Source organism: Ambystoma mexicanum, chromosome 11, assembly GCF_040938575.1.
Source record: "Ambystoma mexicanum isolate Mex_15411 chromosome 11, UKY_AmexF1_1, whole genome shotgun sequence".
Lineage (NCBI taxonomy): Eukaryota > Metazoa > Chordata > Amphibia > Caudata > Ambystomatidae > Ambystoma > Ambystoma mexicanum.
In genome coordinates, this window is record NC_090934.1 from 1475551723 (window position 1) to 1475567787 (window position 16065).

The 16065-nt window shown below is 50.1% G+C and overlaps 2 protein-coding genes across 3 annotated transcripts in view; one reads left to right on the top strand and one right to left on the bottom strand.

Annotated features, from left to right (window-relative positions):
• The window catches only part of LOC138504593 (ADAMTS-like protein 5), a 567458-nt gene extending 557913 nt beyond the window's left edge, over positions 1–9545 (top strand). Inside the window, exon 13 of the mRNA XM_069625180.1 lies at positions 3919–9545. Within this exon, the coding sequence (XP_069481281.1) occupies positions 3919–4253 (335 nt within the window). The 3' untranslated portion in view covers positions 4254–9545. The remainder of the gene's footprint in view (positions 1–3918) is intronic.
• Positions 9546–10422: 877 nt separating this feature from the next.
• SERINC4 (serine incorporator 4) overlaps positions 10423–16065 on the bottom strand; it is a 273311-nt gene continuing 267668 nt past the window's right edge. For both annotated transcript variants that reach the window (XM_069625182.1, XM_069625181.1), the window contains one exon: positions 10423–15245. In XM_069625182.1, coding sequence (XP_069481283.1) covers positions 15032–15245 — 214 coding nt within the window. In that variant the 3' untranslated portion in view covers positions 10423–15031. The remainder of the gene's footprint in view (positions 15246–16065) is intronic.

Consider the following 16065-nt stretch of genomic DNA (forward strand, 5'->3'; position numbering starts at 1 on the left):
GTGGTCCAGGGATGAATATCAGTTTCTAAACCATCAGACAGCCCCACACTTCTAGTACACCAGAAGGGATCTGAACAGATTGGAAACACAAGTACATTTTAAACCTCCTTGTCCAATTTTTGGTAACGTGGACGTAACAGCAGGCTTATCTCCGCAAGGTTGCGGATCGTTGGTTAGTTACAACAGAGCGAAAAAACTATTATTACCCAATGATAAAAGGGACTGTCCCGTCAAAGCTCTATAAAAATATCTACTTTATCATTATTCAAGAGACCATTCTAGCACATTACAAGATACAACCCACACTGTAAAGGAATGCAGAGGACAGACAGTTTCAAGAAGCAAAGGGGATGCACTCTGGATACTGACAGGAGGGTACTCAGTAAAGTAATTAATCACAATAGTTCAAGGATACTTGGTTTCAACACAAAGGGAGCAATGCATCGAAAATGTCTCTAGGGGCCTTCGGAGAAGGAACAGGGGGACAGAACCACAATGTACCTTGTGCTTGTAGAAGTTCTTGGTGCTCTACATAATCAAGTCGGTTTCAGGGCACTTTGCAGCTCATGTGACAGAGTTCAAGCCAGGAGACAACTGTGGGTATCAGGCAGCAGGCAGTTCGGCGAGCGAGGCTGAATGGATGGCTGCAGGCTGGCCTACACGGTGGCTTGAGGTTAGGAATCACTGTCTTAGTGCTGGTTGGCGGGTCTGAAGCACTGGCCGAGGCATCTCGGTCAGCGGTGCAGTCGATTGCAACTCGAAGGGGCTCAACTGGCTCAAAAATGTCCTTTAAGGCGGACAATGGTTGATGCTTGTTGATGCACTCCTCCTACCTTCCTCACTGGGCTTGTGTCATCCTTGAAGGCGGACGTCCCACAGCTTAGGAGAGTCTTGCAGGAAGCTGCCCTGTCCTGAGTTTGGTTCAGACTCTGCCATTTCCCACCTAGGAAGCTTGCTTGCAGAGCCTAGCAGGGTACAGTGTGTGCTTGCTGGGTGCCGTTTCTGGAGTTGCTGGATGGTCCTCTGAGTCTGGTATCTCCCTCTGTTCCCTGGGAGATGTTTACGGGAGGGATCTTGCTTCCCTCGTGGGAAATCCTGGCCTTCCTTCACTGGAGAAAGATACAAGACAGACTGTACCTTCAGCCAGTGTTCAAATGAGTTCTTCTTGTTACTCCTTGCAAAGTCTTCAGACGATCTGCTAAGTGAGGGTCTCAGCCCTCCCTTAAAGCCAAATGGGCCACAGTGATTGGTGTAGGCTAAGCCTACCTTACTGAACCAATCCCGAATCTCCAGCAACAATCTCCTGTATGCATGAAGTCATAACCAGAGTGCTTTGCAATAGAAAAGGTAAATGGGTGAAAACATGTAATACTAAGACCGACCCATCTTCCTATCTGTTGTGGATCAAAGGGTCTCTCTAGTTAACTGAGCCCTCTGTGGTTCCTGATTAAATCAGCAGGTCTCCCATGAAGCTGCGGTGACAACAGACTTTCTGTCTCCATCAATACACTTACTCATGAATGGGGTCCCCCTCTGGGGGTTGGCTACTGTAAACACATGACAGGTCACTGCCCTTGATACTGAGAGGCAGAGCTGGCTTCAAGTGGACACAGTGCATATGAAAGGGGTGTTGGGGTTTCATGTATCCTTTGTTTTAGCCTCTACAGCCAGGCCCCCTGTGGGCCTGTTTGAATTATACTCTATTACAATGTTAATTATGTTAATTGCTGCCACCATCTGTAGATCCATGGCGCCTTTGATAGTTAATTAGCCTGGCTATAGCAGGAGTAAGGTTTTGCCCCCCCCCTTCTGATATGCATCGCGTACTCCACCTGTCAGATTCCAACTAAATATGAGAGGGAGGACTGGGCCTGTTGGCGGTGTCCACCCATAGTACACCTGTCTATGTGTATGTCGTGCGGTGAGCATAGGAACATGTGTGCAGATTAGCCCCACGCATTTTCCAGAGGTTGATCTCCCATCATTCAATTTCATTTAAAATTTCAAAAAAGTGCAGGTGAGCGCACGCTCCCTGTGTCGATGGTCGAATTCCTCACAGACAGAAGCAGCAATGCTCCGAGCACCTATACGGCACCTCACAAGCTTCACTGCCTCCTCCTACCCACACCCAAACACTCCGTGACTCCCTCTCAGACCACATAGCACTGAAAAGAAGCATCACCATTGCCACTAAAATAGCACCACTCACGCCCCCTCCCTGGCGACCGCAAAATGGACATCAGATCCTCCTTCCACTCATCCGCCTTCCATTCTCCCGCTATTCTCTTCCTTCTCCCCTCTCTCCCACCCTGAATTTCTAAAACTGCTATCTAACAGCTGTCCCTCAGGATCCCCTGGAAACCCCTTGTTGTGCTACTCTCCTTAAAGAAATCCTAACTTACACCGGCACCAGCGACATTGCAAGATCTATTGTTAACACTTCTCTCATTTCCGGCACCTACCAGCAGAATTCAAGACCTCCCACATCAAACCCCTACTCAAAAAGGCCTCACTCGACCTCCTTGTCCTCATCAATTACAGACCCCTCTCCAACAACTGATTCATAGCCAAACTAATTGACCGAACAGCCTACTCTCAAAATACAGTCAGACTCAGAAAGTAGTGTCAGCCTCATTCTGCTCGACCTCCCAGAAACCTTTGACACCATCGACCACCCCACCACCCTCATGGACAGACTCGACTCTCTCTGCATTAGGGACACAGCTCTGAAGTGGATAACCTCCTTCTTCTCCAACAGATCCCAAATAACATACGTGCCTCCTTTCTCCTCGACCCTCCGCCCTGTTGCCCAGGAGTGCCAAAGGGTGCCGCTCTCTCCCCACTGCTCTTTAACCTCCACCTGAGCCTCCTGCCAGCACTAATCCGATCCTACGGCCTATCTTGCTATAATTACGCAGATGACACCCAAATGGTCTTCAAGATCACAAAGGGCCCTTCTTCCACCTACCCCGATCTCACATCATGCCTCTCAGAAATCAAACACTGGATAACTACCAACCACCTCGTACTCAACCCCAGAAAAACAGAGATCATGCTCTATGGGAAGACAGCCCTCTTCTCTCAACCCACTCCGTGGCCGCTATTTCTAGGCCAACCTCCCACCACCTCCCACACAGTAAAAAACCTTTGATGCATTATGGACACAGACCTGACACTAGCACAGCACATGAGTTCAGTGACAAAAAGCTGCTACCTACACATGTGCATTCTCTGACGCATCATTCCCTACCTGACAATCCCACACAGAGCCGCCACGATCGTTGCTATCATCCTTTCACGCTAGCCCCGTACAGAAAGGATCCCAGTCTGGCCTTCTGATATGCTCTACAAGACTGTGCGTTAACTCGATGTCAGCCTTGATGCACTGGTTCATCTATCACTCCATCACAATGGTACACAGCTGTATTCCTCCAGGGGCACGACCCACACGCATGCATCTGTGACAATCACTGCTCGACTTCACCCACCGAAACACTCATCACCACTTCCAATAGAATGCAGCTGAGTCCCATGTGTAAAATTCAGTCCCGCTGTACACATTATCAGTCTCCTTGACTCCCCTGACAGTCTTCCACAGCACCCATCCTCTCATCTGATTCCCATGGGCTGTGATCAGGGACCTAGCCACTCCCTACCAAACTTCGTGCTGGCTAAAAATGCACACACCCATTTTAAAATCCTTGCTCCACATCTCGGGCCATGGTCCTCCGAAGGGTGTTCATCTCCATAGCTCTTTGAGGCCATACCAATGGTAGTAGGCGCTATACAATGCCATACAACAATAACAGTCACGCATCCCTATCAGACACAAGTGCAAGCAATGAAGGAATAGGTTCTTTGCCTTTAGGAACACTTTTTTAAATGCGTGGCTTTAATCTTTGTCTGGTTCTCTTTCAGTTTTTCAAGGACGGATCCTCGGCAAGAAGTCGGTTGGGAAGGAGACCCGCTACGATGTGCAGGTGGTAATGACGTACAAGAACAACTTTCCTATCGTGAGGCGGGAGTACATCTGGGTTCCAAACATTTGTGATTGCCCGCACCTCATAGAGAAAAGGGAGTATATCCTAATGGCTCGGAGGCACGTGAATTACGAGAACACTCTGAACCGGATACTGCTTGAAGCTCACAGCTTTGTACGTCCCTTCCGGCCAAAGGAGGATAAATTACTCCGGGGCTTGGGCCGAGAGTGTTCCAAGTATGGACTCCAGTCGAAGACAAAGTATCGTGGTTAGAGCTCTAGGGAGCAACCCCAAATTCTCACAAATCCCACCAGAGATTTGGTTTGAACTCAGCACTCTGTGGGATTAAGATGTGAGGACTGCATACAAAGAGGACTACCTTTTAAGAAGCACTTTTCAAAGAGAACATTTGCCAAATGCATAGAACCAAAGAAGACTGCAGTGATTAAGCTCTGATGTTGCATTGGAAGATTTGGGACAATAGTATCAATGTCTTGTTGACGCCAGGATGGACTAAAAAGACTTGTTTGCAATGGATTGTGGAGTGCGCAATTTACGGCTGAGGCACCCACTTTCTGTGTGCCCATGTAGACTGAATTGTCAGTTATAGGTTCACAGTTGGAACGAGAGCGATAATTCTCTCCGCCGTGTGCTAGATAGTGTCGAGAGACTTGCACACAGATACCGCTTGCCTCAGAATGGCCCACCATGACATGACACCCTACCAATATATATGAACACGGCCCCCATATTTATTCTTTATTATATTTGATGACTGTCTTCCAGAGGAGGCGTCTACGGACCGCGCCCGCGTATAGCGTGGAATGGCACGTAGTCTCGCCTGTGGCATTAACGATCTCACTTTGCCAATTGCTGAAAAATATCCTAATGCAAGCACATTGAACGTCGTAGATAGAATTCAACAAATCGTCACAAAACCCTATTTTTGGGGAAAACTTATTTTTATTATATATATATATATATATATATATATATATATATATATATATATATATATATATATATATATATATATTACAGGATTTTGGGTGTTTAAACATTTAGCAGTGATTTGAAAACCCATCATTCACGCAGATGACAAAATCCCTTTGAATTATGTCTTTTCAACCACAGAGAAATGCTGAGAACACGCAATAAACTGTGTAACGTGTATCCTTTGCGTTACGTTGCTATAATATACAGGAGATTAATCTCCCCTTAAAAGACAGTCTTTTTATTGTGTTACTGCCAGCAAGTTGTTAGGTTGCAAACTGTTCTGTTATAAGAAAATAACATTTACTAGTCTCCTGTAATAAGTTATTCAAGTTGGAAAAGAGACATAACAATGACTCCAAAAGAATTGGCAGTCAGACTGGCCCCTGTGCTGACAGTCTGCAACCCTGACTGACACTAGATGTGAGGGACACAGCATGATGGGTACAAAATTGAGATTTGATGAGCAGGCGCTAAAACCATCTCCTGGGTGTTGGGCATCACCCTGTAGGCAGGAGCCACGCAGGGGAACCAGGAGCTACCAGAGAAGGTTCTTTTAAGTCTTTGTCCATTTTGTATGAACCGTTGTGTTTAAATGTTTATTAGATGTGTTCCAATTCTTCTTTATTGACATTCTCAAATACTCAAAGTTAATGTCACATTTACATGTTTGGGCACGAGTTGACCCTAGGAGTCAAACGTAGCTCCTGTTAGCTGTTGCTGTCAAGCTAGCCAGGTTCTACTTGGCTAGAAGCAGGAGTTAAACAGCTCCCAGCTGCCCTCAATTTCCTGTGAGTGTCACTGCACTGAGACAGCATGGCCTGCGTACAGCGGCAGTGGTAAAGGCGGGAGGGCTAGCAGCATTCTGAGGTGTCGCAGAGCCTGCCGAAACACCCAATACCTGCAGTTTTCTTAGTAATAGTCCATGGCCTTGGGAGCTCCAATACAAGCATTTTAAGTTCTCCTGAGCTCTCAATGTCCCTTCCGCTTAGGCCAGACAAAAAGGGCATTTAGTATCATGGCTCTTAAGGGAAGGGGCAATGTACGGGTACTGGGTAAAGGGTAGAATTATATGATAGCTCAGATCCAGGGGGAGGGTGGGAGGCAGAATAAAAACAAGCACACCATGTTTTGGGATTAAGCACGACACTGATGATGCAATTTCCTGTACCTTCGGTGTGATGCAGCTTTCGACCCGGAACAACTTCCTCCAATCCCTTGTGTCTTGCTTCTGCTTTCCCCCTTAATGTACACTTGGGGAAAGTGAGTGAATGGGTGTTAGTGTGTGCATGCGTGTATCTGTGTGTGTGTGTTTGTATTTATAAGCCTAAAATGTCAACTCATACCTACTTACTGAGGGTAAGAAAATGATGTAATTTGCCAGGTGTGCGTCCAACCATAATGCTTCCTCAGGCTTTGACTAAACTGCTGGAAATGAATGGAATACAAATTCCCACTGGGGATTTTTATCCTGGGGTGGACTGGCCTATGGGGAACCCTGGAGATTTCCCAGCAGGCCTCTGCACCCTGGGCAGCGGTGGGCTGGCCTATAGGGAACTCTGTAGATTTCCTGATAGGGCTCTGCACCCTCGGCAGGACTGGACTGGCCTATAGGGTACTCTGGAGATTTCCCGGTAGGCCTCTGCATCCTGGACCTGTTTAGTGTTTTAACCTATATTATTTTCAAATGTTCTCATAGGAGAAGGGTTGGGCTTGCTGAAAATGTGTAATATGGGGCCACTTTGAACATTATTTCCTGGGCCTCCATTGGCTCCGAGTCCACCAGATTATCTTAAGGGATTCTGCTGCCCAGTGATGTGTGGGTGGTGGGAACAGTGCACCGAATGTCTGTGGTGTCAGATCACAGGGTTGGGGGCGAGTCCGCTATGTTTTTGGATCACCTGCAGTATAGCTTCATGCTGGATCTATCCGCCAGTGTGTGTTTGTGTGTGTGTGTTTGTGTGTGTGTGTTTGTGTGTGTTAGTGCGTGTGTGTCTATGTGTGCATATATAGTATACATACTCACACTTGCAGACCTACATCAATGCGGACAATATATGGACTGTAATCTCTTGCACCCAGAATTCTCCATCAGTATTCCCAAATGAGAGGGACCTTCATAAACCTTGTGCTGGGTGGTCGAGTCTTTGGTGCTTTCACCAGAAGAGGGGGGGCCTAATGTATAATAGTTATTTTGAATTGAACCCATTGTCCATATAAGCTTTGATTTACTCCTTTATCTGGGATCTAAAAATCGAAGATTTGAGAGGGTTTTATCCAGCAGAAATTCTCTCATGGCCCTTAAATATCAACAACATGGGGAGTAATATATGTCTCACGGGATAATATGCGCCCCAACAAACCTGCTGTCAGAGTCCTCAGCTGCACACGGGGAGTAATAAATGTCTCACAGGATAATATGCACCCCAATATCCTGCTGTCAGAGTCCGCTGCAGCACATGGGGAGTAATATATGTCTCGCAGGATAATATGTGCCCCAACAAACCTGCTGTCAGAGTCTGCTGCAGCACACGGGGAGTGATATATGTCTCGCAGGATAATATGCGCCCCAACAAACCTGCTGTCAGAGTCCTCAGCTGCACACGGGGAGTAATATATGTCTCGCAGGATAATATGTGCCCCAACAAACCTGCTGTCAGAGTCTGCTCAGCACACGGGGAGTAATATATGCCTCACAGGATAATATGCGCCCCAACAAACCTGCGGTCAGCACAGGGGACCCGCTCTGCAGCAGACGGCTGTCTCCAGGGATGCAGGGCAGGCCAACAGGGTTATTTATATGTGATATTACCGAAGCAAATTTCAGAGTGGTACATTTCATCACAAGCAAAACACCTACTTTTTTGTGATTTAATTTGGCCCCCCCAAGAGCCCTGTGTTTTTCTATCCTTATAACCTCACCCCAACCGGAGGCATCTTAACCCCTTATCCCTCTGCCCAATATATATTTATTTAATATTTTCTGTGTTTTTTGGTCACAATCAAATGTACCCCTGCTTTGGTAAAATGACTGGGTGCCGTCAGCAGGCTGCTCTCTACTCTGCCTGACTATGAGGTACACACTTTGCAGGTAATGCCTCCGGCTCTACACCTGACCGGCCACGCTTAAAACGTTTCTTATTTCAACAAATAGAAGATTTTAAATGCATTATATTAAGTATTCCCTAAAGCCCGTCTGGATCCCTGGGACGTGGGGGAAGAGGGCGCCCATGGTAGAGGGGGGGGGGGCTTGTGAGTTTCGGGGAGGGGGGGGGGCGACAGGAAGAATTAGCTACTGATCCACTGTCACATATTATTTCCCCTTCTTTTTTAAAAGGTTTGCTTCGAAGAAAAGGCCAATATGTGATCGCGTTTATATATCCCAAGAGTTTGCCTTTAAATTGGCGAGGAGAGCAGCTTGGTTCAGGCGTAAAGAGAGATTAAAAGAAACTCTAGCCTTGCTCCAAGCCTCTGTTGGCAAAGAGCATTTGTATTTCTATTTAGGGTTCTAGACACGTAATTTGAGGTTAACAGAGGTGGGTGGAAGGGGAGGTCACAGGAACCCCGACTACAGGGGTGGTGCAGAGCTAGGAGTAGCAGGTCCTGAGTGACCCCTAGGTGACCCCTAGGTTTTCCCTGAAGAGCAGGGTCCTGAGTTTCATCTTGAGCTGCAGGGACATTGAAGTGGGTCTGATTACGACTGGCTCGTGCTGCACTAGAGTCCAGGCTAGAGAAAGCATGCTCCCAGGTGTATTTTGGGGGGCCACCTTACTCTCAAGCGCATGGCTCCTAGAGGGCCGCGGCCCCATGCAGGGAAAGGCGTGCCAGCTTTACTTGCATGTGTTGCTGCTTTGGTGTGTACACATGTACAAGCAAAGGTCCATGCACCCAAGGGTGTACATTCGCATGGTGGGAAGTAATGGGCAAACGTTTCCATGATATTACGGCACCTTGGGGGGTGCAGGGCGAGAGCCGGCACAAGGTCACAGGGCTCTGAGATGGCACCCATCGCCTTATTATATATAAGTCCTTTTTGGGTCCTCCCCACATCCCCACTCCCGCTGCATGGCCCTGCCGCCACACTCTCCAGCCCCTGCCACTTACCTGCCTCCAGGCCTGTCCGTTTGCAGTACTCAGACCCCGTTCCTGAAGACCTGCTGTACTGCGCACCGCACTGCCTGAGGCGCTCTTTTGCGCTTCCGGTTTGGAGGAACGCAGCCTGGAGACCGCGAACGCTCTAGTGTGCCCCCTGATGGATATAAATTAAGAAATGAACCACTCAAGACTTCTGTAAGAGGTAGCCTTCTCTGGTGTGAGTTAATAACTCATTATGGCCCGTTTGTGTTGTCAGTTTCTCATTACAGACCCTATGTGAAGTCACAAGTAGCTTGTACCAATGGACTTATTTACAGAACTTGATATACGTTTTAAAGTCACTCATGTATGATACGTATATTGGACCACAATAAATTATGTTATTGTAAATCTGACCGCCATGTTTTAATGTGTTGTACAATCAGGCATAAGAAGTGTTATCTCTTCCATTAAAGTGGGCAACGTCATATTAAAAAATGAAGTATTTCCTTTGTTGTAAAAGTCCATGTAGGCCACTTGCGGCTACTACGCTTGGCCCATCAGTGCATGTGTGGTGTGTGTGTGCTTTTGCACTTGTTGGCATATGTGTGGGTGTATGCGTATGCTCGTATCCACACACAGGAAAGTGGTTTCTTGGGTTCTATGAGCATTTATTTGGAGGGTTGTGTGTGTGCAAGCATATGCCTGCATAAAGGCACGAGTGTGTGTGTGTATCTGTGTGTGTGTATGTGTAGAAGTGTGTGCCTGCATAAAGGCATGTGTGTGTGTGTGTGTGTGTGTGGATGCAAGCTTATGCCTGCATGAAGGCATGAGTTTGTGTGTTTGTGTGCAGAAGTGTATGCCTGCATAAAGGGCTGAGTGTGTGTGTGTATGCCTGCATTAAGGCATGGTGTGTGTGTGTAGGAGAGTATCCGTGCATAAAGGCATGAGTGTGTGTGTGTATCTGTGTGTGTGTATGTGTAGAAGTGTGTGCCTGCATAAAGGCATGTGTGTGTGGTTTTGTGTGTGTAGAAGTGAAATGTATGCCTGCATAAAGGCATGCGTGTGTGTGTGTGTGTGTGGATGCAAGCTTATGCCTGCATGAAGGCATGAGTTTGTGTGTTTGTGTGCAGAAGTGTATGCCTGCATAAAGGGCTGAGTGTGTGTGTGTATGCCTGCATTAAGGCATGGTGTGTGTGTGTAGGAGAGTATCCGTGCATAAAGGCATGAGTGTGTGTATGTCTGCATAAAGGCACGAGTGTGTGTGTGTGTGTGGAAGTGTATGCATGCACAAGGCTTGAGTGTGTGTGCATGTGAGTGTGTGGATGCGTGTGCATGCATGTTTTTCTCTCACAAAAAACAATCAAACACAGCATTTAAGCTTTCAATAATATAATGTGGACTTCACTAGGATTTAACAAACGCAGATACCGGTTTATGTGTGCATGTTTCACTTTCTTAAATTTTCCCAACATTCAATAGTGCAGGGAGGCCTGCACACTCAAATTATAAACAGGTGTTGTGCATATAGGTGTATCAGTGCAGGTCTGTGTTAAACTGTAACCACAATCATACAGTGAAGCCATGAATATGAAAATGCAACATTAACCTGTGCTTATAAAAGTGCGATGAGAGGGAAACATCCGGGCCTCGCGCCCTGATCTAGATTATTCATCACAAACAGTTAGAAAGAAGGACAGAAATGTCAAAAGCTCACGTGCTCATGTTGTAGCGCTTTCTCAAGGAATTTAGTGTAAAACGAACATATAAAACGTGCAGCTGTGCGTGTCCTGGGTCTGCAGCTGTGACTGGGCTGGGTGTGCAGCTGTGATTGGGCTGGGTGTGCAGCTGTGAGTGGGCTGGGCTTTCAGTTGTGAGTGTGGTCGACGTGCAGCTGTGGGTGTGCTGGGCGTGCAGCTGTGCGTTTGCAGCTGTGAGTGGGCTGGGTGTGCAGCTGCGCGTGTGGGCTTGGTGTGCAACTGTGAGTGTGCTGGGTGTGCAGCTGTCCGTGTGCTGGGTCTGCAGCTGTGCGTTTGCTGGGTTTGCAGCTGTGAGTGGGCTGGGTGTGCAACTGTGCATGTGGGCTTGGTGTGCAACTGTGAGTGTGCTGGGCGTACAGCTGTGCGTTTGCAGCTGTGAGTGGGCTAGGTGTGCAGCTGTGCGTGTGGGCTTGGTGTGCAACTGTGAGTGTGCTGGGTGTGCAGCTGTGCGTTTGCTGGGTTTGCAGCTGTGAGTGGGCTGGGTGTGCAGCTGTGCATGTGGGCTTGGTGTGCAGCTGTGAGTGGGCTGGGTGTGCAGCTGTGAGTGTGCTGGGTCTGCAGCTGCGTGTGTGCTTGGTCTGCAGCTGTGTTTGTGCTGTGTCTGCAGCTGTGAGTGTGCTGGGCCTGCACCTGTGAGTGTGGTGGACGTGCAGCTGTGAGTGTGCTGACGTGCAGCTATACATATGCTGTGTCTGCAGCTGTGACTGTGCTGGGTGTGCAGATGTGAGTGGGCTGGGTGTGCAGCTGTGAGTGGGCTGGGCATGCAGTGGTGAGTGGGCTGGCCATGCAGCTGTGAGGTGGCGGGGTCTGCAGATGTGAATGTGCTGGGCCTGCACCTGTGAGTGTGGTGGACGTGCAGCTGTGAGTGTGCTTACATACAGCTGTACATATGCTGTGTCTGCAGCTGTGAGTGTGCTCGGTGTGCAGATGTGAGTGGGCTGGGAGTGCAGCTGTGAGTGGGCTAGGCAGGCAGCTGTGAGTGTGGTGGGCATGCAGCTGTGAGTGTGCTTGGCATGTGCTGTGACTGTGCTGGGTCTGCTGCTGTGAGTGTGGTGCATGTGTGAGTGGGCTGGGCCTGCATCTGTGAGTGTGGTGGATGTGCAGCTATGAGTGTGCTGGGCATGCAGTTGTGCTTGTACTGGGCCTGTATCTGTGAATGTGCTGGGTTTGCAGCTGTGAGTGTGCCTGGTGTGCAGCAGTGAGTGTGCTGGGCTTGCAGGTGAGTGTGCTGGGTGTGCAGCTGTGAGTGTGCTGGGTGTGCAGCTGTGAGTATGTTGGATGTGCAGTTATGACTGTGCTGTGCTCAGAAGTGAGTCTGCTAGGGGTATAAGTGAGAGTGTCTGGGTCTGCAGCTGTGAGTGTGCTGGGTCTACAGCTGTGTGTGTGCTGGGTGGAAGCTGTCAGTGTGTTGCGTGCAGCTGTGAGTGTGCTGGGCTTGCAGGTGACAGTGTGCTGGGTATGCAGCTGTGAGTGTGCTGGGTCTGCAGCTGTGTGTGTGCTGGGTGGAAGCTGTGAGTGTGTTGTATGCTGCTGTGAGTGTGCTGGGCTTGCAGGTGAGAGTGTGCTGGGTTTGCAGCTGGGAGTGTGCTGGGCGTGCATGTGAGTGTGCTGGGCCTGCATCTGTGAGTGTGGTGGATGTGCAGCTATGAGTGTGCTGGGCATGCAATTGTGCTTGTAATGGGCCTGCATCTGTGAGTGTGGTGGACGTGCAGCTGTGAGTGTGCTGGGCGTGCAGCTGTAAGTGTGCTCGGAGTGCAGCTGTGAGTGTGCTGGGTTTGTGGCTCTGAGTGTGCTGGGTGTGCAGCAGTGAGTGTGTTGGGCTTGCAGGTGAGTGTGCTGGGTCTGAAGCTGTGTGTGTGCTAGGTGGACGCTGTAAGTGTGTTGCGTGCAGCTGTGAGTGTGCTGGGCTTTCAGGTGAGAGTGTGCTGGGTTTGCACCTGTGTGTGTGCTGGGTCTGCAGCTGTGTGCGTTCTGGGTGTGAAGCTGTGAGTGTGCTGCGTACAGCAGTGAGTCTGCTGGGCTTGCAAGTGAGAGTGTGCTGGGTCTGCAGCTGTGAGTGTGGCGGACGTGCAGCTGTGAGTGTACTGGGTTTGCAGCTGTGAGTGTGCTGGGTTTGCAGCTGTGAGTGTGCTGTGTGTGCAGCTGTGAGAGTGTTGGGTTTGCAGCTGTGAGTGCTGGGTTTGCAGCTGTGAGTGTGCTAGGTGTGCAGCTGTGAGTGTGCTGGGTTTGCAGCTGTGAGTGTACAGGGTCTGGAGCTGTGTGTGTGCTGGGTGTGAAGCTGTAAGTGTGCCGTGTGTAGCAGTGAGCTGGGTGTGGAGCTGTGAGTGTTTTGCCGTGTGCAGGAGTCAGTGTGCTGGGTTTGCAGGCGAGAGTGTGCTGGGAGTGCAGCAGTGAGTGTACTGGGCTTGCAGGTGAGTTTGCTGCGTGCAGCAGTGAGTCTGCTAGGCTTGCAAGTGAGAGTGTGCTGGGTCTTCAGCTGTGACTGTGGCAGACGTGCAGCTGTGAGTTTGCTGGGTGTGCATCTGTAAGTGTGCTAGGAGTGCAGCTGTGAGTGTGCTGGGTTTGCAGCTGTGAGTGTGCTGCGGGTGCAGCTGTGAGTGTACTGGGTCTGAAGCTGTGTGCGTGCTGGGTGTGAAGCTCTGAGTGTGCCGTGTGCAGCAGTGTGCTGGGTGTGAAGCAGTGAGTCTGCTGGTGTTGCAAGTGAGAGTGTGCTGGGTCTGCAGCTGTGAGTGTGCTGGGTCTGCAGCTGTGTATGTGCTGGGTGTGAAGCTGTGAGTGTGCTGCGTGCAGCAGTGAGTCTGCTGGGCTTGCAAGTGAGAGTGTGCTGGGTCTGCAGCAGTGAGTGTGCTGGGCTTGCAGGTGAGTGTGCTGGGTTTGCAGCTGTGAGTGTGCTGGGTCTGCAGCTGTGTGTGTGCTGGGTGGAAGCTGCGAGTGTGTTGCGTGTAGGTGTGAGTGTGCTGGGCTTGCAGGTGAGAGTGTGCTGGGTTTGAAGCTGTGAGTGTGCTGTGTCTGCAGCTATGCGTGTGCTGGGTGGAAGCTGTGAGTGTGTTGTGTGCAGCTGTGAGTGTACTGGGCTTGCAGGTGAGTGCGCTGGGTCTGCAGCTGTGAGTGTGCTGGGTGTGCAGCTGTGACTGGGCTGCGTGCAACAGTGAGTCTGCTGGGGTTGCAAGTGAGAGTGTGCAGGGTTTGCAGCTGTGTGTGTGCTGGATGTGAAGCTATGAGTGTGTTGCGTGGAGCTGGAGTATGCTGGACTTGCACGAGGGAGTGTGCTCAGGGGATTGGGGTCCAGGGAACGCAACTGTTGCAGCAGGCGGCGAGAAGGTCAGAAGGCCTCATGCCTGCACACACAGCTGCGTCTTCATCAATGTGCAGGGCGTCTTGCAAACATGAACGTGCAAACACCGACACCGCCTCTGTGTTGGGCTCAGAAAGGGGTTTACACTTTGCAAGTGCTCCGTTTAGAAGAGATGGTTTCACGTGAAGGAATTCAGGGCGTGGGATTGACTTCCGCTGGTGCATAAAAGACAGACTCCGTGCTCATTCCTGAAGCCTCCCTTGCAGACATTGCAGTGTTGCCAATGACGTCATGTCCCTGCTGGTTCCACCGTGGCACGTGCTGTTCCGCGGAATTACTGTGTGCACACAAGCATCCAGGCTGCGATTCTGGAGCGGATCCTGCAGGGAGCATGACTGCAGGAAGCATGCGATGCCAGCCTGAGAGTCATAGGGTTCCTCCTGTGCTGGCATTCCTTTGGGGTACACTGATGTCTTGAGGTCCTTTGGGGTTTGCACACTACTCTGTTCCATGAGTCTCACTGAGACCTCACAAGTGGGGATCAGTGCACTCAGGAGTGATGCGGTCCAGTGAGGTGCGGTGATGTGGATGGCAGCCATGACTGCTATGGTCTGTTATTGAGCATTTGTACAGCGCCTTAATACCATTGGTATGATGGCAAAGCGCTATGGGTTGGACGCCGTCGAATTTCCTGAGTCAATCGCTGGATGAGGCTCCAGTGGCAGGTTCTTCAGCGAATCAGGAGATTGTGGAGAGAGTTGCGGCCTTGAGTGGATCTGTCAGCACCCGGCTTCTCCGTAGGAGCGTCCGCGGTCCCCACCAGGCGCCATATTCCTTGGCCTGCCAACCAGAAGCATGTCCTCTTCTCTGCCTTAGACACAGAACCCAGAACCTGTGAGAGAACCCTCTACCCCCTTCCCGCCAATGGATTATGCAGACACGGTGACCCTGCGGAAGGGGCGCCGCCGAAGGACGTGTGGGGGCGGCCCCTTGCCACACTCGTTCTCTGTCTCTGGAAGGCACAGGGGCGCCAGGAGAAGCCACAGGTAGAGCAGGATGCAGGCCCAGCAGGAGGCCACTTTCACCCAGAAGGTGGACCAGCTTCCGTGGGTGAAGGTCGTCTCGAGGGAAGAGTTCTCGTACCTGAGGAGGGAGAGGAGAGGAGAGAGAGCCGGTGAACATAATGCACAACCCGCAGCACACACGCACCAGACAGCTGAGCCTAATCCCCAGTAAGTTCACAGACGTGAAGCTCATTTGGAGAGACTTTAATTTGGTGTCCCGGGCAAAGCTCTCCACAGCCGCAGTGCTTATCTGGGTGGGAATGTCAGCGCAGGCCGCAGGGGGGCAGATTAGTCTCCTGGTGGCCTAATTATGTGCTGTGCCTACTTGGCTGCCCCTGTTCACTGACCTCTCGGCCTGGAGAGGTGGAAAAGCTAGGATTAACATTTGCGGCCACTATTCAGAAATAACCCTTTTATAATACTGTAACTTCAGAGCATGTTTCCTATTGTTGTACACCTCTGTAAGATGCTCCGTTGCTTCTCGAAGCTACGTCCCTGCTCAGAAAATATGATAATAATAATGTTACACTCAGAAACAGCATACAACCATCAAGAGTTTCAACAACCACACGTGTGCGGGTCCACCACAGGTGGAATCCTCTCCCAAGACGGCCCGTTCATTGCCTCTCCCAAGATGGCCTGTTCCTTGCCTCTCCCAAGATGGCCTGTTCATTGCCTCTCCCAAGATGGCACGTTCATTGCCTCTCCCAAGATGGCCTGTTCATTGCCTCTCCCAAGATGGCCTGTTCATTGCCTCTCCCAAGATGGCCTGTTCCTTGCCTCTCCCAAGACGGCCCGTTCATTGCCTCTCCCATTCATTGCCTCTCCCAAGATGGCCTGTTCATTGCCTCTCCCAAGACGGACCGTTCATTGCCTCTCCCAAGACGGCCCGTTCATTG